This window comes from Pelophylax lessonae (genome assembly GCF_965119305.1).
Source record: "Pelophylax lessonae genome assembly, chromosome: 11".
NCBI lineage: Eukaryota > Metazoa > Chordata > Amphibia > Anura > Ranidae > Pelophylax > Pelophylax lessonae.
The window spans coordinates 171487803-171513889 of NC_138778.1; the positions used below are offsets into that span (position 1 = coordinate 171487803).

Genomic DNA, 26087 nt, shown 5'->3' on the forward strand with positions numbered 1-26087 from the left:
AAGTGACGTAATGACGCAATGGACCCGCAAAGGGCGGGTCCATTGCGTCATTACGTCACTTCCGGTCTCGGACTTGGGAGCCGTGGAACGCGGAAGCTTCCCGGCGTCTCTCTACACTGATCCGAGGCAGCTTCACCGTGAGTTTTTACTGCTTTCTGCATCGGTTTAACCTTGCATACTACTTGATGGGGCTCCCCTTTCTTTTCTTTCCGTGAGATTACCAGCCGGTGCCTTGCGGGACAAGGAGAGGACCCCACTAGCCACCCCTCTTGGGACCACTTCATGTGAACAGGTCGTATATACCTCACTTAGTGGTCACCTGGGGTACTACAACACCTACACTTCTAAGGAATACAGCACTTCAGTATTCACTTTGGTCACCTTTATCCATCACTTCACTACCAGGGATTTATGTATTATATATTGTTTGATTTACACTGTATCACTATTTGAATAAACCCACTATAAGAATTGCTCACTTGTTGGCACTATTATTATTACTTTACAGATAAAATTCACCACACACGAACAGACCATATCGGTTGTGGTTATTGATAAGGATATGTGTGGTTTTCTACTTTTTTGAAATATTATTATTTTTCACGTTATTTATTATTTGCCGGTGTCACTTCCCTTTAAATAAGGCATTTGCACATTATTGCACTATATTATCAATCACTTTTCAGGTAGCGCCGTTTTCAACCCTTGTTGCACATTTCACTTTATCCCTAACCCTTTGGGGTTTGGTTGTTGGCTGCTTACACCTTCACACTCGTTACACACTGTTCCACCTCAGACTCCATAGCGCTGGTCACCCTTGCCTTTCACTCAATCATGCAAAAATATTTGCAAAAAGAATTTTTTTGAAACAGTGCTTACTTGTGCATCCACAAAGGATAAATAACACAGCAAAACTGGTGCATATATTAAATCAATAAATATTAAATCAATAAATATTGTGCTCACAATTATAGTGTTTAAGGTGGTATAAAGTGCTAATAAATAATTAAATTATAGTCCAAGTCAATTCATGCAAAAAATTATCAATTCAATCGCTTGGATCTTTGGTGCTCCAGGTGATGGGGAGTGTCACTCGTTGCCTCTTACTAGAGATGTATAGAACTGTTCGCCGGCGAACAGTTCCCGGCGAACTTCGCATGTTCGCGTTCGCCGCTGCGGGCGAACATATGCGATGTTCGGTCCGCCCCCCATAATACATCATTGAGGCAAACTTTGACCCTGAACCTCACAGTCAGCAGACACATTTCCAGCCAATCAGCATACCTCCCTCCCACACCCTCCCACCTCCTATAAATAAGCAAGGACAGCATCCATCTTAGATCATTCTGAAGCAGTGTGTGTAGTGAGAGTAGGGAGAGAGCTGCTGCTGCTGCTGTTGCTGTTAAGCTAGGGACAGTTAGTCAGTGTTCCTGGTCTTGCAGTGTTCTTGGTCCACTACTGCTGTAAGGACAGCACCCCAAAAAGCCCTTCTAAGGGCTGGTATTTGTGTAATTTTTTTTTATATATATATATATATATATATATATATATATATATATATATATATATATATCTAGCGTCCCCAAAAGCCCTTTTAAGGGCTGGTAATTGAGTTGTTTCTTCTTATATATATATATATATATATATCTATCTAGTGTCCCCAAAAGCCCTTTTAAGGGCTGGTAATTGAGGTTTTTTTTTTTTATTTATATATATACATATATATATATTTAGCGTCTCCAAAAGCCCTTTTAAGGGCTGGTAACTGGTAATAGAGTTTTTCCTATATATATATATATATATATATATATATATATATATATATATACATATATATATATATATATATCTATTGTACACTGCAGTTGCCTGCCCGCTGTGTGTGAGAGGCCACAGACCTACCACAGACTGTACTGTGTGCACACCACACTCATTTCGGGTGGCACAGGCACAGTACCTGGCATTTTAAAAAATATATTTTTTTTTCCTCTGTCATAATTGCAGTGAGTGCTGTGTCAGGTCCACAGAGTGCACTGTACCCACTGCAGTGCACTGCCCACCACTGATATATATACGGTGGCACAGCATCTTGTTGCAATAAATTGAAAAAAAAAATATTTTTTATTATTGCAGTTGCCTGGGCTGCCAGTGACTGTCAGGTCCACAGAGTGTACTGTGCCCACTGCAGTGCCACTGTGTGCCCACCCACCACTGATATATAAGGTGGCACAGCAGCTTGCAAAGTAAAAAAATATTTATATTTTTTTTAAATTGCAGTTGCCTGGGTGCCAGTGACTGCTGTCAGGTCCACAGAGAGTGTACTGTGCCACTGCCCACCCACCACTGATATTTAAGGTGGCACAGCAGCTTGCAAAGTAAAAAAAAATATATATTTTTTTAAATTGCAGTTGCCTGGGTGCCAGTGACTGCTGTCAGGTCCACAGAGAGTGTACTGTGCCACTGCCCACCCACCACTGATATTTAAGGTGGCACAGCAGCTTGCAAAGTAAAAAAATATATATATTTTTTTAAATTGCAGTTGCCTGGGTGCCAGTGACTGCTGTCAGGTCCACAGAGAGTGTACTGTGCCACTGCCCACCCACCACTGATATATAAGGTGGCACAGCAGCTTGCAAAGTAAAAAAAAATATATATTTTTTTAAATTGCAGTTGCCTGGGTGCCAGTGACTGCTGTCAGGTCCACAGAGAGTGTACTGTGCCACTGCCCACCCACCACTGATATATAAGGTGGCACAGCAGCTTGCAAAGTAAAAAAAAATATATATATTTTTTAAATTGCAGTTGCCTGGGTGCCAGTGACTGCTGTCAGGTCCACAGAGAGTGTACTGTGCCACTGCCCACCCACCACTGATATATAAGGTGGCACAGCAGCTTGCACTCATAGTACAACAGTAACAACACATTAAAAAAAATGACAGGCAGAGGCAGGCCACCCCGCAAGGGCCGTCGTGGTTGTGGTGCTGTGATTTCCTTAGGCCCTAGAATAATGCCCAGTGTTCAGAGGCCACCACAGACCCTGAACTCAAAAAATTCTGAGGCCATAGTTGACTGGCTTACACAGGACACCCAATCATCTACAGCTTCCGCTCGGAACCTTAATGTACCATCCTCCTCCAGCTCAGCTTCGGGCACCTCTCAATTTACCACTCGCCAGCCCGCCGGCACCACCACCAACACTAGCACCACAGCCGCTTCACTTGATCCATCAGAGGAGTTATTTTCACATCAGTTGGAAGAAATAAGTGATGCGCAACTATTAGTGCCAGAGGATGTAGATAACGGGGATATGTCTCAGTCAGGCAGCATTATACACATGGACGTACATTGTGATGATGATGATGATGATGATGTTGTACCTGCTGCTGCTGCCTTTGCTGAGTTGTCAAGTGAAGCGGCTGATGATGACGATGTGTCTGTGGATGTCACCTGGGTGCCTGCTCGAAGAGCAGAAGAAGAGGGGGAAAGTTCAGATGGGGAGACAGAGAGGAGGAGGAGACGAGTTGGAAGCAGGGGGAGGAGGTCATCGCAAGGAGCTAGTGGCGCAGTCAGACAGCATGTAGATTCGGCACCCGGGGTCAGCCAGACAGCACGCCAATCAACGCAAGCTGTTGCCACCACCAGAATGCCGTCCTTGCAAAGCTCAGCAGTGTGGCATTTTTTCTGTGTGTCTGCCTCTGATATCAGCGATGCCATTTGTAACCTGTGCCAAAAGAAACTGAGTCGTGGGAAGTCCAACACCCACCTAGGTACAACTGCTTTGCGAAGACACATGATCTCACATCACAAACGCCTATGGGATCAACACATGAGTAAAAGCAGCACACAAACTGAAAGCCACCATCCTCCTCCTGGTCCAGCATCTTCAGCCACGTCAACCACTGCTGTCCTCCATGCCCCCTATCAACAACCCGCCCCTCCGCCTCTCACCTTCAACAGTTCCTGCTCGTCACCTGCCCACAGTCAGGTGTCTGTCAAGGAAATGTTTGAGCGTAAGAAGCCAATCTCACAGAGTCACCCCCTTGCCCGGCGTCTGACAGCTGGCTTGTCGGAACTCTTAGCCCGCCAGCTTTTACCATACAAGCTGGTGGAGTCTGAGGCCTTAAAAAAATTTGTCGCTATTGGGACACCGCAGTGGAAGGTACCCGGCCGAAATTATTTTTCACAAAAGGCAATCCCCAACCTGTACTCTATTGTGGAAAAGGAAATCATGTCCCGTCTGGCACACAGTGCTGGGGCAAGGGTCCATCTGACCACTGATAGCTGGTCTGCAAAGCACGGTCAGGGCAGGTATATAACTTACACTGCGCATTGGGTAAACCTGCTGGCGGCTGCCAAGCATGGAATGCGTGGCTCTGCTGCAGAGGAGTTGGTGACACCGCCACGACTTGCAGGCAGGCCTGCTGCCACCTCCTCTACTCCTCCTACTCCATCCTCTTTGCTAACCTCCTCGGCTGAGTCCTCTTCTGCTGTTGCGTCTTGCTCCACACCAACTGCACCCCCCCAGCTCCCCAGGGGCTATTCCACATGCCGGATACGACAGTGTCACGCTGTCTTGGGGTTGACTTGCCTGAAAGCAGAGAGTCACACCGGACCAGCACTACTGTCCGCCCTGAACGCACAGGTGGATCAGTGGCTGACCCCGCACCAACTGGAGATCGGCAAATTGGTGTGTGACAACGGCAGCAATTTGTTGGCGGCATTGAATTTGGGCAAGTTGACACATGTGCCGTGCATGGCACATGTGTTGAATCTGATTGTGCAACGTTTTGTGCAGAAGTACCCAGGCTTACAGGACGTCCTCAAGCAGGCCAGGAAGGTGTGTGGCCATTTCAGGCGTTCCTACACGGCCATGGCGCACTTTGCAGATATTCAGCGGCGAAACAACATGCCAGTGAGGCGCTTGATTTGCGACAGCCCGACACGTTGGAATTCAACACTGCTAATGTTCGACCGCCTGCTCCAACAAGAAAAAGCGGTCAACGAGTATTTGTATGACCGGGGTGCTAGGACAGCCTCTGCGGAGCTGGGTATTTTTTTGCCACGTTACTGGACGCTTATGCGCAATGCCTGTAGGCTCATGCGTCCTTTTGAGGAGGTGACAAACCTAGTGAGTCGCACCGAAGGCACCATCAGCGACATCATCCCATATGTTTTTTTCCTGGAGCGTGCCCTGCGAAGAGTGCTGGATCAGGCTGTAGATGAGCGTGAAGAGGAAGAGGAAGAGTTGTGGTCACCATCACCACCACCAGAAACAGCCTTACCATCGATTGCTGGACCTGCGGCAACACTGGAAGAGGAGTGTGAGGAAGAGGAGTCAGAGGAGGAATGTGGCTTTGAGGAGGAGGAACACCAACCACAGCAGGCATCCCAGGGTGCTCGTTGTCACCTATCTGGTACCCGTGGTGTTGTACGTGGCTGGGGGGAAGAACACACCTTCAATGACATCAGTGAGGACGAGGAATTGGACATGAGTAGCTCGGCATCCAACCTTGTGCAAATGGGGTCTTTCATGCTGTCATGCCTGTTGAGGGACCCTCGTATAAAAAGGCTGAAGGAGAACGACCTGTACTGGGTGGCCACACTACTAGACCCCCGGTATGAGCAGAAAGTCTGTGATATGTTACCCAATTACCGGCAGTCGCAAAGGATGCAGCAGCTACAAAATAAGTTAAAAAGTATGCTTTACACAGCATATAAGGGTGATGTCACAGCACAACGGGAATCCAACAGGGGAAGAGGTGAAAGTAATCCTCCTCCTACCACCACAACCACGCCGGCAAGGACAGGACGCTTTACAGACGTCTTGTTGATGGAGGACATGCGGAGCTTTTTTAGTCCTATGCATCGCCACAGCCCTTCGGGGTCCACCCTCAGAGAACGACTCGACCGACAGGTAGCAGACTACCTTGCCTTAACTGCAGATATCGACACTCTGAGGAGCGATGAACCCCTTGACTACTGGGTGTGCAGGCTTGACCTGTGGCCTGAGCTATCCCAATTTGCCATTGAACTTCTGGCCTGCCCCGCTTCAAGTGTGCTGTCACAAAGGACCTTCAGCTCAGCAGGAGGTATTGTCACTGAGAAGAGAAGTCGCCTAGGTCAAAAAAGTCTTGATTACCTCACGTTTATTAAGATGAATGAGGCATGGATCCCGAAGGGACTGACAGTGGGGGATGCATTTGACTAAAAATGGCCTGGTGATGACTGAGATGCCTTGGCCTAAAAATGGTCCACACGCTGCTGTATATAATCATTCTCTGCATGCCGGATGACTTACGTGACGTCTCCGCCACCAACTACGGTTCAAGCCGCAATTTTTTAGTGCACTTTCTGCCTTAAAACCTCAATTTTCAGGCCGCTGCTACAGCAGCGGCTGCAACAATACCTGCTTTTTCATGCATGTGTACATGCCTAATTTTTCTGGCCTCTGGTGCTACACTGTGGCTGCAAAAAAACAAAAAACAAAAAAAAAGGCACATACATGTGTCAATTCCCCTTCATGATCGTTACCTTGTCGTGGTGAAGGGGCTTGCGTATCACAATGAAGCGATCACCTCTAGGATTGTGTTGGCACACCCCAGATGATAAGGTCGTTGCTTCATTGTGTACAGACCAAAAGCGATCCGCAGGATAATTTTTCATAGAAAAAACATTCATTTTCTTTCATTCTTTCTGCGGAGCTGGGTATTTTTTGGCCGCGTTACTGAATGCTCATGAACAATGGCTGTAGGCTCATGCGTCCTTTTGCGGAGGTGACAACCCTGGTGGTCAGTTGAACCCAAGGCAACATCATCGACCTCATCCCATATGCGTTTTTTCTGGAGCGTGCCCTGCGAAGAGTACTGGATCAGGCTGTAGATGAGCATGAAGAGGAAGAGTTGTGGTCCCCATCACCACCAGAAGCAGCCTTGTCGTTGTCAATTGCTGGACCTGTGGCAACGCAGAGAGAGGAGTCTGAAGAAGAGAAGTCAGAGGAGGATGTTGGCTTTGAGGAGGTGGAATACCAGCCACAGCAGGCGTCCCAGGGGGCTTGTTGTCACCTTTGGTGTTGTACGTGGCTGGGTGGAGGAAGAGACCTTCAATGATGTCAGTGAGGACAAGGAACGGGACATGGCTAGTTGGTATCCAACCTTGTGCAAATGGGGAGTTTGCGGTTGTGCAAATGGACTGACTGACTGTTAAACGGGGAGTTTGGTCTGTCAGAGTTTGGTCTGTCACTGTGAAGCGGGCGACGGGCGTAACCCTTACACTACTTGACCGATAAAACATCATACCTGATCGTATTCACACACTGGATGTTTTAGTGCTGGTTTACACTGCCGCTACCACTAAAGTAGCGTCGCTTCCAGTGCGACTTTGGCGCGACTTAGCGCGACTTTGGCGCGACCTCATCGCGAGGCGACTTTTTATTTGGCCAATCACAATATCATGTTTTGTGACCGTCACCTAATTTCCTTTTCCTGTTTTTTTGTTTTACATATTTCCCCATGTGTGCAGTGTTGTCTGTGTCATAGCTCAACTGATAGGCATGTTTGCCTTGGCATATCATATTTCAGCTTGCCAGAAAGAAAAAAAGACAGCTGGAAAGACACTGCATTAGTTTTCTACTAAAAATTATAAGAAAAATGCTGTTTTTTTGGGGTTCTGGACATACTACAGAGCTGAAACTTGACAGGTACACTTTTTAGACCCCCCAGACACTAAATACAAAAAATGACATGCCTGCCTAAAAAAATGCCCGATAAATGCCTGCAAGAAAAAAAGCCAGCCGCAGAGAAGCCATATTCCTGAAAATATAAGAAAAATGCTGTTTTTTAGGGGTTCTGGACATGCTACAGAGCTAAAACTTGACAGGTACACTTTTTAGACCCCCCAGACACTAAATACAAAAAATGACATGCCTGCCTAAAAAAATGCCCGCTAAATGCCTGCAAGAGAAAAAGCCAGCCGCAGAGAAGCCGTATTCCTGAAAATAAAAGAAAAATGCTGTTTTTTAGGGGTTCTGGACATGCTACAGAGCTGAAACTTGACAAGTACACTTTTTAGACCCCCCAGACACTAAATACAAAAAATGACATGCCTGTCTAAAAAAATGCCCGCTAAATGCCTGCAAGAAAAAAAGCCAGCCGCAGAGAAGCCGTATTCCTGAAAATATAAGAAAAATGCTGTTTTTTAGGGATTCTGGACATGCTACAGAGCTGAAACTTGACAGGTACACTTTTTAGACCCCCCAGACACTAAATACAAAAAATGACATGCCTGCCTAAAAAAATGCCCGCTAAATGCCTGCAAGAGAAAAAGCAAGCCGCAGAGAAGCCGTATTCCTGAAAATATAAGAAAAATGCTGTTTTTTAGGGGTTCTGGACATGCTACAGAGCTGAAACTTGACAGGTACACTTTTTAGACCCCCCAGACACGAAATACAAAAAATGACATGCCTGCCTAAAAAAATGCCCGATAAATGCCTGCAAGAAAAAAAGCCAGCCGCAGAGAAGCCATATTCCTGAAAATATAAGAAAAATGCTGTTTTTTAGGGGTTCTGGACATGCTACAGAGCTAAAACTTGACAGGTACACTTTTTAGACCCCCCAGACACTAAATACAAAAAATGACATGCCTGCCTAAAAAAATGCCCGCTAAATGCCTGCAAGAGAAAAAGCCAGCCGCAGAGAAGCCGTATTCCTGAAAATAAAAGAAAAATGCTGTTTTTTAGGGGTTCTGGACATGCTACAGAGCTGAAACTTGACAAGTACACTTTTTAGACCCCCCAGACACTAAATACAAAAAATGACATGCCTGTCTAAAAAAATGCCCGCTAAATGCCTGCAAGAAAAAAAGCCAGCCGCAGAGAAGCCGTATTCCTGAAAATATAAGAAAAATGCTGTTTTTTAGGGATTCTGGACATGCTACAGAGCTGAAACTTGACAGGTACACTTTTTAGACCCCCCAGACACTAAATACAAAAAATGACATGCCTGCCTAAAAAAATGCCCGCTAAATGCCTGCAAGAGAAAAAGCCAGCCGCAGAGAAGCCGTATTCCTGAAAATATAAGAAAAATGCTGTTTTTTAGGGGTTCTGGACATGCTACAGAGCTGAAACTTGACAGGTACACTTTTTAGACCCCCCCAGACACTAAATACAAAAAATGACATGCCTGCCTAAAAAAATGCCCGCTAAATGCCTGCAAGAGAAAAAGCCAGCCGCAGAGAAGCCGTATTCCTGAAAATATAAGAAAAATGCTGTTTTTTAGGGGTTCTGGACATGCTACAGAGCTGAAACTTGACAGGTACACTTTTTAGACCCCCCAAACACTAAATACAAAAAATGACATGCCTGCCTAAAAAAATGCCCGCTAAATGCCTGCAAGAGAAAAAGCCAGCCGCAGAGAAGCCGTATTCCTGAAAATATAAGAAAAATGCTGTTTTTTAGGGGTTCTGGACATGCTACAGAGCTGAAACTTGACAGGTACACTTTTTAGACCCCCCAGATGCTAAATCCAAAGAAATGTTTTATTTTTATTTTTTTTTAATTTTTCCAATAATTGGCTCTCTATCAAAAAATTATAATTTTTAAGAACTTTTTTTTGCGTGATCCCTCTCCGGCATGCCACAGTCCAGGTGTTAGTCCCCTTGAAACAACTTTTCCATCACTATTGTGGCCAGAAAGAGTCCCTGTGTGTTTTAAAATTCGCCTGCCTATTGAAGTCTATGGCGGTTCGCCCGGTTCGCCGGTTCGCGAACATTTGCCGATGTTCGCGTTCGCCGTTCACGAACGGCGAATTTTAGGTTCGCGCATCACTACCTCTTACCAGATAAGGGCAGGTCGCAAGGACCCCCAACGCCTGTGATCCCTTTATTTAGGTGGATCAAGCCTTTAATCTACTCCTTTCTCCAGAGTATCCTGCTCCTTACTCTTATTCGTGCGTTACTCGTACATATGAAGATACGGCCTGCATGTATAAAGATATATAAGATAGCCGAACAATAGTGTAATACTGTTGATTTTTAATGGAAATACACAAATAACAATAGTTGGCTTCTTACATTTTGTTGTGCCCTCCTCGCACTGGGCAATTTGTATTGATTGCTTGCGGGTATCAGGAAAAAATCCTCCAAGGATCTGCAGTATCCCTTTTGTATCTCCTATTTCCCTGCTAGTAAGCACTGTTTCAAAAAAATTATTTTTGCAAATATTTTTGCATGATTGCTGGATAACACTTGCACTTTATTAATTATTTAAGATATATTGCACTATTGAAGTTTTTATCCTTTGTGAAATATACACTTTAAGTTATTTTATAAGTATTTATATATAGCACTTTAAAGATTACCAGCGCCTTTTTACCATATATCTATTTAGAAAATGAAGGGAAGGGGGGGATTGGCGCTTGTTTAACTAGATGTTCAAAAAGATCCAAAAGTATGGTACAGCAATATATGAGGCCAGAACTGTGAATATTCCTACATCTGGATATAACACATAATCCTAGCTATGATGTGAAGAAAACTCAAAAGGTGAGTAACAATATATAAAAAATGTGAAACGGATATATACACTGTGTAGCTGCAATGAGATGATAAATTAATATAAACGAAGTGGTGTGCAAGACATACACAATGATAAAACAATATATGTTGAAGCAATAATAAACAATATCAAATATTCTCAGTGTAAAAATGCCAAAGCAATGAGTGCTCAGATATAAGTGCAATAGCAAAACAATGACCATAGGCGTCCGCACGGTGGGGCAAGGGGGGGCGAGTGCCCCCCCCTGGAATTTCTGGAATGTCAAGCTCAGCTCTGCTCTGTGTGCCGATCGCCTTCGGCTCCCTGCTCTGCCTGTCCTCTCTCCTTCCGACAGCTGCAAGTGGTGGGCCAGACCGAGGATTCCCTGCTGAGATCAGTAAGGAGGGGCGGAGCTGTGGCCCGCAGAGGAGAGAAGCCTGCCTGGTAGAGGAGAGAGTCGGAATAGAGTCAGAAGATTAACTAATTGACGTATTGCTAAAGGCATGATAACAAGGTAAGTAATGAGGTGCTGCTACTAGTATTTAACATATAGATACATAAGGTGTATAAAAAGATTAGAGCTCTCTACAAAAATTATACAACAGATAGTGTATATAAACAATTCATATACAAAGTTGTGGTGTATCATAAAATAATGAAAAACCCACTGTGACCACCAGTGGCGGCTGGTGCTCAAAATTTTTTGGGGGGGGGGCGCAAACAGAAAAATGTAATAGGCATTGCTTTGCGGCAAAAAACGCTGTAAAATATTGTGTGGCTTTGAGGTCGCAAAAGTGTGAAAGGGGCCTTCAGTAATTAAGTTATAGTGTGCCCCCTTTCAATGCAAAGTGACCAGCATGCCACCTTTCAATGCAGAGTGACCAGCATGCCCCCTTTCAATGCACAGTGACCAGCGTGCCCCCTTTCAATGCAGAGACCAGCATACATGCCCCCTTCAATGCAGAGACCAGCGTACATGCCCCCTTCAATGCAGCGACCAGCGTACATGCCCCCTTCAATGCAGAGACCAGCGTACATGCCCCCTTCAATGTAGTGACCAACATACATGCCCCCTACAATGTAGTGACCAGCGTACATACCCCCTTCAATGCAGTGACCAGCGTACATGCCCCCTTCAATGTAGTAACCAGCATTCATGCCCCCTTCAATTCAGTGACCAGCATACATGCCCCCTTCAATGTAGTGACCAGCGTACATGCCCCCTTCAATGCAGTGACCAGTGTACATGCCCCCTTCAATGTAGTGACCAGCGTACATGCCCCCTTCAATGTAGTGACCAGCATATATGCCCCCTTCAATGTAGTGACCAGCTTACATGCCCCCTTCAATGCAGTGACCAGCGTACATGCCCACTTCAATGAAGTGACCAGTGTACATGCCCCCTTCAATGTAGTGACCAGCGTACATGCCCCCTTCAATGTAGTGACCAGCATATATGCCCCCTTCAATGTAGTGACCAGCTTACATGCCCCCTTCAATGCAGTGACCAGCGTACATGCCCACTTCAATGAAGTGACCAGCGTACATGCCCACTTCAATGAAGTGACCAGCATACATGCCCCCTTCAATGTAGTGACCAGCATACATGCCCCCTTCAATGTAGTGACCAGCATACATGCCCCCTTCAATGCAGAGACCAGCGTGCGTGCCCCCTTCAATCCAGAGCACTTACCTGGATCATCAGCAGCAGCGGCGGCACGGTCCCCCGGCGCGTCTCCTCGGGTCCCCCCACTCCCACCTCCTCTTTGGCCAATGGCATGGGGTTTGCCTTGCGGCCAATCAGGAATCAGGTATTAGACCCGCTCCCTGATTGGCCGGGAGGAGGATCCGTGTGACAATAGCGAATTTTCATTCGCTATTGTCACAGAATGCGTGGAGCCGGGGCGCACTGCTCTGTGCCCCGGGTCCACCCTTTGCATCGCCCTATTAGAGCCTCTGGCTCTAACTAGGTGATGCAAAAAAAAAAAAAAAAGCCCCATTGAACTCAGTGCGTCCGGTGCCCCTGCATGCAGATTAGGGGCCAGACGCATTGAACAGGGGGGGGGGGCGGCGCCCCCAACACACCGGCCGCCACTGGTGACGACAAAATACAGTGCAAACAAATGATGTGAAAACTGATTGAAAAAGTCTCTCAGCAAACACATGATGTATAAGTGACTTCTTTAAACAGACAGATAACAGTCCAATATTAATGACTCCTTCAATTAGAGAAGTGAAAAGCCGACTTTGTGGGATCTGGTAAGGACCCATCCAAACAATGGATGGGTCCTTACCAGATCCCACTCCTATTATGCATGAAGTGAATTGATTGAGAAATATTCCCAATCACAAAAGTGCACAAACACTCTGTGTATCACCACGGGCTGTACAATTAGTGGATTGCTTCTTGGCTAATAAGGGTAGGCTTCAAAATATACGCTCCATAAGGAGACTCCCAGAATGGATGTTAAGGCTTGTTTCCTATTGATATCACGCTGGTGAGCTTGCTTCTGTATGCGAATGCAATTCCTCTACATTGGGGGCTCAGCCCACCCAGCTTACACGCCCTGGATGTATGCAGTCCCGTCCACTCCACACAGATGGATGCAGAAGAATAAAGCTGCCATAATCTGTTTTTATGTTCACACTACTGACACTATTGAATGCACGCTGAATGTTTGCTGATCTCCCTTCCCTCCATCTGTTGGTACCTGCCATGCCAGTCCCAGGTCTGCCAATGGGTGCATGGAGCCCAGGAAACATGGCTGAGGACTGCTGTGTGTGTGTGTGGGGGGGGGGGGGAGGTGGCTGGTACTAACGGGGGGTGTGTGGAAATGATCTGGTGACTACACTGCTAATGGATTGTTTCCATATGACAGACAACACTTGGCTTGTCAGGTTTATACACAGTAAGTGAGATGCTTTCTTTTACGCCTTGTTTTCATTTACGTTTTCAGGGCAGTAAAAATGCATGGCTGAGCCACATTTACCACCACCGAACCACTCCACCACCTTTATGCTGCAAAGACACTGCCACTGTCCTACATAGTACAACAGTGGTGCCAGGGGGTTTTACACACATGCCCAATGGTTTAATCAACTGGGAGTGTGTAAAACCCCCTGGCACCACTGTTGTACTATTGTAGTAGGACGGTGGCAGTGCCTTTGTAGCATAAGGGAGAGGGATTGAGTTGTGGTAAACATGGCTCAGTCATATGATTTTACTGCCCTGAAAACGTAAATAAAAACAAGGCCTAAAAGAAAGCGTCTCACTTACTGTGTGTAAATCTAACAAGCCAAGTGTTGTCTGTCATATGGAAACAATCAATTAGCAGTGTAGCCACCAGATCACTTCCTCACACCCCCCTTAGTGCTGGCCACCCCCCCCCCCCCTACACACACACACACACACCTCAGCCATGTTTCCTGGGCTCCATGCACCCATTGGCAGACCTGGGACTGGCATGGCAGGTATCAACAGATGGAGGGAAGGGAGATCAGCGAACATTCAGCGTGCATTCAATAGTGTCAGTAGTGTGAACATAAAAACAAATTATGGCAGTTTTATTCTTCTATTAAGCTTTTGCATCAGGTTTCTCAAACCTTTGGATGCCTGCGTGTTATGTGATAATGACTAAGCCCCTCCCGTTCATGACATTGTTAAAAAGGGGCGAAGCATGTGTGATCTTAAAATTACGCCCCCCCTGAAAAAAAGTTCTGCGGATGCCCATGACAATGACAATAAATAAAATATATAAATATGTAAGTGAAATGATGATCAATAAAAAAAATAGTCCATGTGCAAATAAATGTACAAAAAATGCTTCAAAAATAAGTGACTTTCGTGATTCTTCACAATAATCAGGTGACTTTCGTGGAACTTCAATGTGTGTCACCAGAAGTGAGCTATATCCTCAAATAGGTGTAATGGCCCTAACCTCCAAAAACACCTTTAAAGGCGTTTTGTGATAACAATCACTGGGCTGGGGTAATATAATCCTCCTCCACAGGTGGGGGCTTCTATTGGGCCTCTGGGATGTCCTTTGTTCCTATTGGATATCAGTCGCTTCTTTTGTTAAAGGACAATAATCCTCCAGATACTCCCAATACTCCTCCAGTCACTCAGAAAGATAGACAGGTACCCATGGTGAAGTATGTGTTGATCATATCCCCCCTAATCTCCTCTTCTCAAGAGATAATAAATTCAATTCCTGTAATATTTCCTCATACCTTTTATCACTTTGGTTGTTCTTCTCTGCCCAATTAAACAGTGCATTGAGGTCAGCTTGGGAATTAGGGACATCCTGTAACAACGTTATTCCACTGTAAAGCTTGGTGTCATCTGCAAGGACTGAAATGGTACTTCTAATCCCAGACCCTATGTTATTTATAAATATATTAAAAAGAAAGGGTCTCAACACGGAACCTTGGGGTACATCACTAACAACTCTAGAAATTGAATCATTAACCATTACTCAGAATACAGTCTTTTAGCCAGTTTTCTATCCATTTACAAACTGATTTTTCCAAGCCTGTAGAGACTTTTCCTTACACATTAGCTGTGTGTGGAGAACTATGTCAAAGGAACTGTGTAGAAGTTAAACTAACAGGTTACGTTTATGTATCCTTGGGCCATCAGAGCGGGTGTCAAAGTGACTCATGGGTATGTCCAGAAGGCATAGGCTATCAGACTGGTGGAGTTCTCTACATTGAATGCATGCAGTTGCCATTTGCCCTTGAGTGAGGCCTTTCAAATGGCCACACAACCAGCCCACTCTCTACAGGGCCAGATCGAGCTGAGCCTGTCATTGCTTGGAGAGGCCAGGAGGTGGTGGAACAAGAAATCTGGGTGTAAGCCAGGTCTTATGTATCCATCTTTATGACCAGTGTAGTGAAGAATATGTATTGTCAACCACACTAGCTAAGCATCCACACCTCTTAGAAAACTGCTTGTTACGTGCACTTTGTCCCTTGGGGTACAGGAGGAACTTAGGAGAAGTGTAATGATTCTGGCAGCAGCCAAATCTGGTAAATTTTAACTTGAAAAAAGCCTATAAGGTAGTTTTGGCTGCATGTCTTTATTTTTTTTTTTTATTTTTTTTTTTTTAGCCAGCAGTAAAAGGCCTGAAGTGAACTAGGGAAGTAGCAGCCACAACAGATCTAAAAGCTATAGGAAAGTTTACTGTTAAGAAAAATAAAGCTGAAGCCCTTAAATTCATACAGATTTGCCAGTGGCACAGCAGTTACAGTATATAATATAGTTGTTGAGATTTTTCGCAGTACCACACTAAATTGTCTTAAACGTTTAATAAAATGTAAATACAATGTGCACAAAAACACGTCAAAACCACAACCCCACATTCCGAAAAACCCCTTTCATTTGCGTATCCCCTGCTATGCCCATTCTTTTCAAAATATAGGCTTCAGGTACATAAATGTTTGGTAAACCTGGCTAGCAATTAGAAAGAGACAAGATTATCTTACAATAAAAAAATTAGAGTGTATTATCAGGTAAACCATAGCTACAAATATTGTTCAGTGGCTTGACAGTATGTAAGCAGCTTGGGTAGGCCACAACATAAGAGGGAAAGAGGAGGCAGGATTTATCCTGAAATAGAAATTAGAGTGTATTGTTTGAGAGACAATAACCACAAAAATTGTACAGTGGCTGGATAATGCAGCTGATGCCAACTGCTATCAAGAGCTGCAAAAAAAGCTACACTCTAACAACTCCCAAGTCTGGAAGTCTAAGCTACACTTTGTCACAATTCTTTGTACTGCAATCTCTTCCATTTTATAATCTGGTGAAAATGTGGTCTGGAATGTCCTTTTTGTATCAGCTAACCCAGCTATGTCCAAACTATGGCCCTCCAGCTTTTCAGGAACTACAATTCCCATCATGCCTAGTTAGGTCTGTGAATGTCAGAGATTTACAATGCCTCATGGGAATTATAGTTCCTGAACAGCTGGAGGGCCATAGTTTGGACACCCCTGAGCTAACCTAAGCCTAGTAGATTGTGCAATCAGATTGTAGCATCTGGGACCATATTAAGAAAACAGCCTGTACATTTTGGAAGAGCATTGCAAAGCAAGCAGCGCTGCAAGGTTTTGAGGACCACCAGCCAATGTCAGACACTTTATATTATCAGACTTATTTATCAAGGCAGTGCATAATGTGATCACCAACAGCAGCCATTTAGGGCTCCTGTACAAGGGCATCCGATTCAGAATTGAGACAAATGCATAATTATTTAGGGGGCTTCTGAGTTGCTTTGGTTTACCTTTCAGTTGGTCAAGAAGCTTTTTCCAGCTGCTTTTGAGCTGTTATTTTGTTTTTATTTTGCATTCCCATTGAGTTAGTTGACATTGTGGGGAAGAAAAATAGCTCAGGTGCAAACATAAAGCAATGCACATAAGCCAAATTTCAGTCTGCCATAAAGAAGATGCTGTTATCTACCAATCTCGTGTAGCAGGGCTTTTGTAAATCTTAGGACTGGATGGACAGCAATACAAATACATTGGCAGATAAAACAGCCTCCTTTTATGTATTTCATCTGTGTAGTTAGTTGTTTTTCTAGAGCTGAGCTCTACAAATTAATACAAGAGTTTGTGTTGTATTACGCTGAGCTGAGACTCTAGCACATGCAGGAACTGACACAAATCTAGAAGCCTGTGACAGGTCAGTAAAGAAGCCATGACAAGATTACTTGGACGTGTATTTTAATATCTGCGTATAAGGACTTAGCCTGAGAAGGCCGACTTAAGTGGGTGATTAGCAAGAGGAATTCTACAATCCTCTGTATGTAGGAGGGGTGAGCAAGAGAAACGGCATATAATCTCTGACATGCTGTATGACATGTTGACCTGTCCATCTGTCTGTGTACCTAGCCTTGTATCTATCTATCTATCTATCTATCTATCTATCTATCTATCTATCTATCTATCTATCTATCTATCTATCTATCTATCTATCTATCTATCTATCTATCTATCTATCTATCTATCTATCTATCTATCTATCTATCTATCTATCTATCTATCTATCTATCTATCTATCTATCTATCTATCTATCTATCTATCTATCTATCTATCTATCTATCTATCTATCTATCTATCTATCTATCTATCTATCTATCTATCTATCTATCTATCTATCTATCTATCTATCTATCTATTGATCTTCATTATTTATCAATCATTTGTATGGTATTTATTTCCAGTCACAAACAATCTTTAAACTGTAAACCCTTCATTTCAGATACCGCCAAAATGTTGGGATGGATCCTTTGGCGTTTGTAAACCCCCTAGATTGCTATCGTTGTATATTTTAGAAGAACATTTTAACATCCTGACACTTGGCCAGTTTTACTGACAGATGGATTAATTTTCCATGGTGAAGTCAGGAAATTAGGTGTGCAGTTCTGACATGTGGAGGAGCTGTTTTCAACAAGGAACATCAATTGTAGCTAATCTAGCTCGGGATCAACCAACCAATACATTGGTTAGTGATTGGTCCTTGACATGAAGCTCGAAAGATACTACTATCTCAAAATGGTTGGCAAGGAAGTCAGAAAAAATAAATTTTTTCAGTTGGCGACTATTTTGACCGTTGCAACTACATAACCTTCTGGTCCTTGGTGACCCTTTAGCCCATTCACATATTCTGAAGGGGTAAACAAAAATGTTTTCTAGTATTGTAATGTTGTTTTATGTGGGTTTAAAATGTATCCAATTATACAAAAGGATGTTTTTTTGTTTTTTTCTGTACACATTGAGTTATACATGGTTTTTAAGAGTAATGGACGTATGGTTATACTATATTGCTACTTTTATAGGAAGTATACTCTGCAAATAAAAAAAAATAAAATAAAATTCTTAATGTCAAACTGCTTTGCAGAGCGGACACGGAAACAGCCCCCTGTTCTCTATAGGGCTGTCGGATAAGAATGGACTGCATGTCTATTTCCATTCGATTGTCATCCGATCCGATCAACGGGTGGTTTTATCGGGTCCACCTGAAAAATGGACAGGCGGAACCGATCATTCTGCTGGTGTGAAAGAGGCCTTAGGTTTCCCATTCTGCAAAAAGGCAACTGCTGTAGGTTTGCCCAAGACTAAACTAAACTCCTGCGTATGGTTTATTTAAATGCAGAAAAAATTATCTTGGACGTATAAAAATTTTTAAGCTTCCCAGATCAAGTTCCCATATGCCTAAATATACTTGCGTTTACACGCGTTTAGATGGGTACATAATATTTAATCTGCCCCTGGAGACACAGAATTCTACAGTATTTGCTCTAAATGCAGCTAAACTGAATGACAGTAAACACACAGTGGGGGAGATTTGCTAAAATGGGTGCACACAGAACCTGGTGCAGCTGTGCATAGTAACCGAACAGCTTCTAACTTCAACTTGTTCAACTAAGCTTTGACAATAAAACCTAAAAGCTGATTGGTTACTATACACAGCTGCACCAGATTTTGTGTGTACCAGTTTTAGTAAATCTCCCCCAGTGTGAATAATGACATTTAAAATCACTACATGTATGTATACTGTGCCTTGAAAAAGTATTCATACCCCTTGAAATTTTCCACATTTTGCCATGTTACAACCAAAAACGTAAATGTATTTTATTGGGATTTTATGTGATAGACCAACACAAAGTGGCACATAATTGTGAAGTGGAAGGAAAATGATAAATGATTTTCAAATTTACAAATAAATATCTGAAAAGTGTGGCATTCATTTGTATTCAGCCCCCCTGAGTCAGTACTTTGTAGAACCACTTTTAACTGCAATTACAGCTGCAATTCTTTTTGGGGATGTCTCCACCAGCTTTAAATGTCTTAAGAGTGAAATTTTTGCCCATTCTTCTTGGCAAAATAGCTCAAGCTCTGCCAGATTGGATGGAGAGCATCTGTGAACAGAAATTTGCAAGTCTTCCCACAGATTCTTCATTGGATTTAGGTCTGGACTTTAACTGAGCCATTCTATCACATAAATATGCTTTGATCTAAACCATTCAATTCTAGCTCTGGCTGTATGTTTAGGGTTATTGTCCTGCTGGAACCTCCACCGAGTCTCAAGTCTTTTGCAGACTCTAACAGGTTTTCTTCTAAGATTGCCCTGTATTTGGCTTCATGCATCTTTCCATCAACTCTAACCAGCTTCCTTGTCCCTGTTGAGGAACAGCACCCCGCACAACATGAAGCTGCCACCGCCATTTTTCACGGTGGGGATGATGTGTTCAGGGTGATGTGCAACGTTAGTTTTCCGCCACACATAGCGTTTTGTTTAGGTCCAAAAAGTAAAATTTTGGTTTAATTGGACCAGAGGACCTTCTATCACATGTTTGCTGTGTCCCCTACATGGCTTCTCGCAAACTGCAAACGGGACGTTATATGGCTTTCCTTCAACAATGGGTTTCTTCTTGCCACTCTTCCATAAAGGTCAGGTTTGTGGGGTGCCCGACTAATAGTTGTCCTGGTACTGTAGACAGATTCTCCCACCTGAGCTAAGGATCTCTGCAACTCCACAGTTACCATGGGCCTCTTGGCTGCTTCTTTGACTAATGCTCTCCTTGTTTGGCCTCTCAGTTTAGGTGGACGGCATGTCTTGGTAGGTTTGCAGTTGTGCCATACTCTTTCCATTTTCAGATGATGGATTGAACAGTTCTCTGTGAGATGTTTAAAGCTTAGGATATTTTTTTAAAACCTAGCTCTGCTTTAAACTTCTCTACAACTTTATCCCTGACCTGTCTGGTGTGTTCCTTGGCCTTCATGATGCTGTTTGTTCACTAAGGTTCTCTAACAAACCTCTGAGGGCTTCACAGAACAGCTGTATCTCTACTGAGATTAAATTACACACAAGTGGACTCTGTTTACTAATTAGGTGACTTCTGAAGGCAATTGGTTCCATTAGATTTTAGTTAGGGTTATCAGAGTAAAGGAGGCTGAATGCATGCCACGCTTTTCAGATATTTATTTGTACAAAAATTTGAAAACCATTTTTAATTGTCCTTCCACTTCACAATGATGTACCACTTTGTGTTGGTCTATCCCATAAAATTCCAATAAAATACATTTACGTTTTTGGTTGTAACATGACAAAATATGGAAAATTTCAAAGGGTATAAAGGCACTGTATCGTAATTTAGAAATGTCATATAAAATCTTGTAATTCATTGTCGGGGTACATGAGGCCATATATTAGCAGGAAAAGCTTTATGATGCACATAAGTAACAAGACAGTCTAACATTGCACGCAACAGAGGAGAAGAATAAGGAGGAAAATAAGGTAACTTCTTTGTATGTTTCATGAGAATGATGTGGAATTGTGTTCCTATTCCTGTCTATCTTTCTGTCTACCAAGAAATATCTTTATATACCAGAAATAAATGAAATGATATTGTATGACAAAATGTGACTCGTTTATAAACAGTCGGGAAGAGTCTTTGGATTGTAAACCTTTATGACAATCATAAATACCAGAATAAACAGTCTAACATCACGCACAGCGAAGACAGAAGATAAGTAAAGTTCCTTGTATGCTTCGTAGAAGGAGGTGGAATAGTGTCAGGAAACCGCACATCCACCTTTTTCTTTGAATGGATTCTTATCTTCTGGAACTCCTTTCAGCAATGGATCTTCTGTCGCTAGAGATTCAACATAGCTCTTCATTTCTTGGGCAGACTTGGAAACCTTGAAAAAATCACATTAAAATCAGACATATATTCTAAAGAAACTACACTGATACAAAAAAATATACCAATACATTTGTGCAAAAATTTAAAAAATGTGAAATATTGCAGTAAAACTAAATAGCTGAAAAGTAGAATCAATATCACAGTGCAAATATTTTGCCAGTATTTTACATGTAGACCAGTGGTGATCAACTTTCTTTCTTTCTATAGGGAGCCTCTTGATATCACCAATGGCATGCACATAATTTGCACTTAATGTGTTGCTACAGAAAGCTGTCAGAGATTGCAGACATACTGCAAGAGATCGACAAAAATCTGCACACGTGCTATAGGAGCTGCAGACTCCCCAAGGGCTGCAAGTGGCGACGAGGCCACAGGTTGGGCATTAGGGTTATATATGGTGGGCAGAGCACCTGTGGTCCCAATCTTATGGCCTTCAGTTCTACACTTTTTAGCCATACTTTGGTAGATAATGCTACAAGACATACAAAACATACAAACTCACCCCCAGTTTCAAACAAAATGCTAATGTGGTCATGCTCTTTGCCTGCTGGTGCTGCTATGTCTATATTTTCCCAGAGAATGGCACAATTAACCACCACAGAGAAAAATGTGCTACTATAGGTGGCAACTTGAATTGTACATCATTGATTCAACTGATCATTTTAAAGCACTGATTATGGTATATACTAATCCTGGAAACGTGATGGACAACCCAAAAGAAGCATCAAGACCTTGCAACCCTAGACAAGCTCACAAAAGAAACACTTCATAATGACGGTAGGCTTAAAGTAGAACTATAGACAAAACTGTTTTTTTTTTTTTTGATAGAGCAAGGGAGGGTTAAAACCCCTGTCGGGTTTTTTGTTTGCCATCTGTGTCCCAATGCAGAGATTTCCTTTCACTTACTGTCCCATAGCCTAACAGGAAATAAGAGGGAATCCCTGCTAATTAAGGGAATTCCTTGAGAAACCCCAGGTCACCAGAACTAATGTACCCATTAGAAGATTTCCCCTCTATTACTTTTCTGGGGACAATCCATAATTTAGGATTTTCTTTTACTTTCACTTTCAATGATAATGGTAAATAGGACAAATAGAAAGGGAAAATCCCGGAGGCATAGGCAGCAATAAAAACAGGTGTTCTAGTCCCTCTCCACTCTATCCAAAACTAAAAAAAAAAGTTTTGCCTTTAGTTATACTTTAAAGCAATTTTCAATTTCAGCGATTAATTAACTTTGCTACAAATTAACAAAACTTGCACCCAATTCTATAGCCAGCACACACTAGAATGTGATCTGCAAAAGAGGTTGTTCCACTCTGGAAGGGAACCTTCAAACAACCTATCAATAATAAGGCACTTTTTTTTTTTAACTCTTTTTTTATAACTGACGAAAATGATTGTTTACTGTAAACACATTTTTTTTTTTTTTTAACAAGAATGAAAATTAATCATCTTGGTGTTCATTAATGACTTCATAGATTGGTGATGGATTCTAGATCCATCAAAATTGGTAATTTTGTTTAAAAGTATCAACAGTTATAATATATGTTGAGTCAAACCCTTTATTTTTATTTTTGGATCGTGTAGGGAAGATTTAGATTCTGAGATTTAGCTACCACCTGTTAGATTTTCATCTCTTCTTGTCATGGTGACAATGGTTTACCCAACAGCAAGTAAGGAGAAATCTCTAAAAGCAACACAGACAGAATTAAAACCCTTTTTTAGCACAGTAGGGGAAGACTAGACCCACACTAACTTTATATTGCTCTCGTTATTGCAGTTAGTTATTCTGATGTTCTTAGAAGGTAAGTCATAGCCATAAGACATTTATTCTTAAAAACACAGAGGTGTCCTGATTTTGATGTGTATAACAAATGAAAATAAACATAATAAAATCACTGAACATCTTAATACCTATTTCCCTGCACATTGGCTTACTCCTCAATACCTTACAATTTTGTGTCATTTAAGGTTTGCTCTTATTGTCACCGGTTCATGTGGCCTGGGCGAAAAACCCTTCTATGGAGACGTCCACTAAATGACAATTGGATGTAGCTGTCAATGTTCAATGACACTTCTAAACAATAGACGCACCTAAAACACAGCATGCAAGATCCATTATATGTTCAGAACTCAGTAGTTCCTTCCTGTGTCCACCAAAAAAACAACTGTCTCTAAAGTAGATTTTGCCTGGGAGCACTAAGGACTAAAATGAGACTGCATCTTAGGTTGTATTCTTGGTATCCACCATTGCTGTGCCTCATAAAAAAGTAAGAATCTCATGCAGTAGCCTCCTATGTTAGAGAAACAGCTTCTGGTTCCCTGGTGCCTGAATGTGCTGGGCAAGACAGACGTAAATGAACAATCATTGCATACGTAGTTCTTATTTAAGCCCTGTACACACGCAGCGATTATCGGCCGACCGACCGTCCGTCTTTTGTCCAGAGTTGTGTTTTGTTGGTTGGAATGTGCCTAGACTGCACACGAATTTTCTCGCCCAACAAAATTCTACTTCAGAAGTGATGTCATGTGTTGGTTTGCTTTCTTCACTGAGCATGCCCAGACTTGCTCATTAGATTTTTCCCTGTCGAAATCTGTACTGACTGCACGAAAATCGGCCGTGTTTTGACGGCAGACAAAAATGTTATAGTCTGCACACCAGATTTAATTCGGCCGAAAAGTCGGAGTCGGTTGTCGGAAGCATCATACTAACAAGCCGAAAATCTGCAGATCGGTCGTCGGACGAAAATTCCCTGCCAATTTTCGACGCGTGTGTACGGGGCTTTAGCTTCAGAGAAACAATTTGAAGTATTTGACCACCAGTACACGAGTGTAGAAGCTTTCATATTGCACTCCAACAACCCCACTTCTATATCCCTGAGCTTGACTCATGTTCAGCCAACCAAATCATCCAACCCACCTAAATGTCCCACTGCATCCAACACTCTAAACCTCTAAGAATCCTAATACAAACTCCCCAAACCCTTTCACGTGTATTTAATTCTCCCACAACATATTCATCCACCTTAAAATAGACTGAGTCATTCCTGATACAAAGCCTACACTGACAAATGTATTACACAATATACTATCATTTGCCACACTGGCTAACAGATACCAGACAGACAGAGGAGCCATTTTGCACTTATGTATTGCAATATACAATCAGATTAGGACTAAAACTGCATAAACAACCATAATACTGTAGTTAGTGCAGGTGTGAGAAATGTTAGTTATACCTAACCTAATAATCGGTTTACTGCCAAATAATGGGTTAAATAGGCCAAATATATTCAAAAATTATGCCCATTAAAATCATCTGATATCTACAATTTTTCAGAAAGTGAAAAAAAAAAAAACATAAGATAAATGTACATTGGTAGGATATCATTTTTGAACATACTGTCTAGGATATATACGTGTATTTAGGTATTTACCAGGCCAAGCCCATACCTGGTCAATTCAAATCACACTCAGATGAGGGCCTGATAGTCTTTGGAAGGTATTGACATCTATGTGCACCACCTTAATCTGGAACATTTGGGTGTTTGGTAATGAAAACGGCAAACTTCTATATTCTGTAGGAGTCAATAGATGTAGTTTTACATCTGCATAACCCAGGCAACGTATTATCTGGTACTGCATACCTACATATTATTATTACAATTTTAATATCTAAGAGAATATAAATTGGGCCTATACAAGTGCTGCGTACTGAATATTCCTAAAACGACATAATCTAGCCAATAGCCATGGCTATTTTTAGAGTACTCCCTAAACTACAAGCTAATAGGGTAACATTGAAAAGTAGTTCACATACAGAATGACAATTACATGCCAAAGATAAGTTGGGGGTCCCAAATAATAATATGGCAGATACATTAATCCTAAAATCCAAAGGGTTTTCAACTGTCAAGCAGATGCATATTTCTAAGAAGAGAAATTTTAGTGACTCCCTTTAAAAGGAGCACCAGATACAGTTAGTGTCCTGGAGTAATTGCTAGGATCTCCACAAGACAGCCCTAAAAGGGTTAAAATTATAGTTAAAATCCAAAAGGATGACACGATTCATAAACAACTAAAAGTAATGCAAAGACAGAAGAGATAAAAGGAAACAATTACCAGTGCTCTTTCTATCTTTATCTCCTTCCTTAACTGTTCTACTTCCATCTTTAGAAGGTCCTTTTCTGTCATGTCTTGAGCCATTGAAACGTTCGAGGTGGACCACCCAACAGAATGGTTTTATTGGACTTCACAGAGGAGCTAAGTACTCTAGTAGATGTTGATGTTAAAATTTAGTAGATGAGGTGACCTTTGAAGCTCTGTCTTGCTTTTCAAGTAAGACAGAACAGTGGTCAGAAAGCGGCCTGTTGGTTGTTCAAATCACTTGGTTCCAAGATGGTTATAGTGATGTCTTTATCTGTGTATTTTGTTCTGCCAAAGAACAGGAAACACTGAGGCTGGCCCTTCGCTATCTCCTCTCATATCTGATCCCTCTCACTCAGTCCCGCGATATAGAAGGCCACAGATGGAAGATCCTCCTTTAATCCTAATCTGATAAAGGGCTTAAAGTGTATCCTGCTTATAGCTCAGTGGGGATGGACAGTATATAGACGTATGTAAGAGCAAGAAAACAAATACTCAGGGTGCATCAGAATAAAAAGAGGTGTTTAATGCACATATTTGTTTTATACATGATGGCCAGCTGTCAGATTACACTATAAGTGCGGAGGCAGAACATTTTTGTAGCTGTTTGCACCCATTTGTCATAAATGATAAATACAGTTTCTGCTTCTTACTAGCCATGCACAATAATGGAGATTTAGTGCCGGTTCACACTACCGCGGCACGA

At 42.5% G+C, this 26087-nt stretch overlaps 1 protein-coding gene across 1 annotated transcript; it reads right to left on the reverse strand.

Annotated features, from left to right (window-relative positions):
• Window positions 1–21104: 21104 nt before the first annotated feature.
• GNGT2 (G protein subunit gamma transducin 2) lies at window positions 21105–25707 on the reverse strand (the record flags this gene model as incomplete). Its single annotated transcript, XM_082271705.1, has 2 exons — window positions 25358–25707; window positions 21105–21230 (listed from the first exon to the last, which is right to left on the reverse strand). Exons 1-2 carry the CDS (start codon window positions 25439–25441, stop codon window positions 21105–21107), a joined length of 210 nt encoding a protein of 69 aa, XP_082127831.1. The 5' UTR covers window positions 25442–25707.
• Between the last annotated feature and the right edge of the window lie 380 nt (window positions 25708–26087).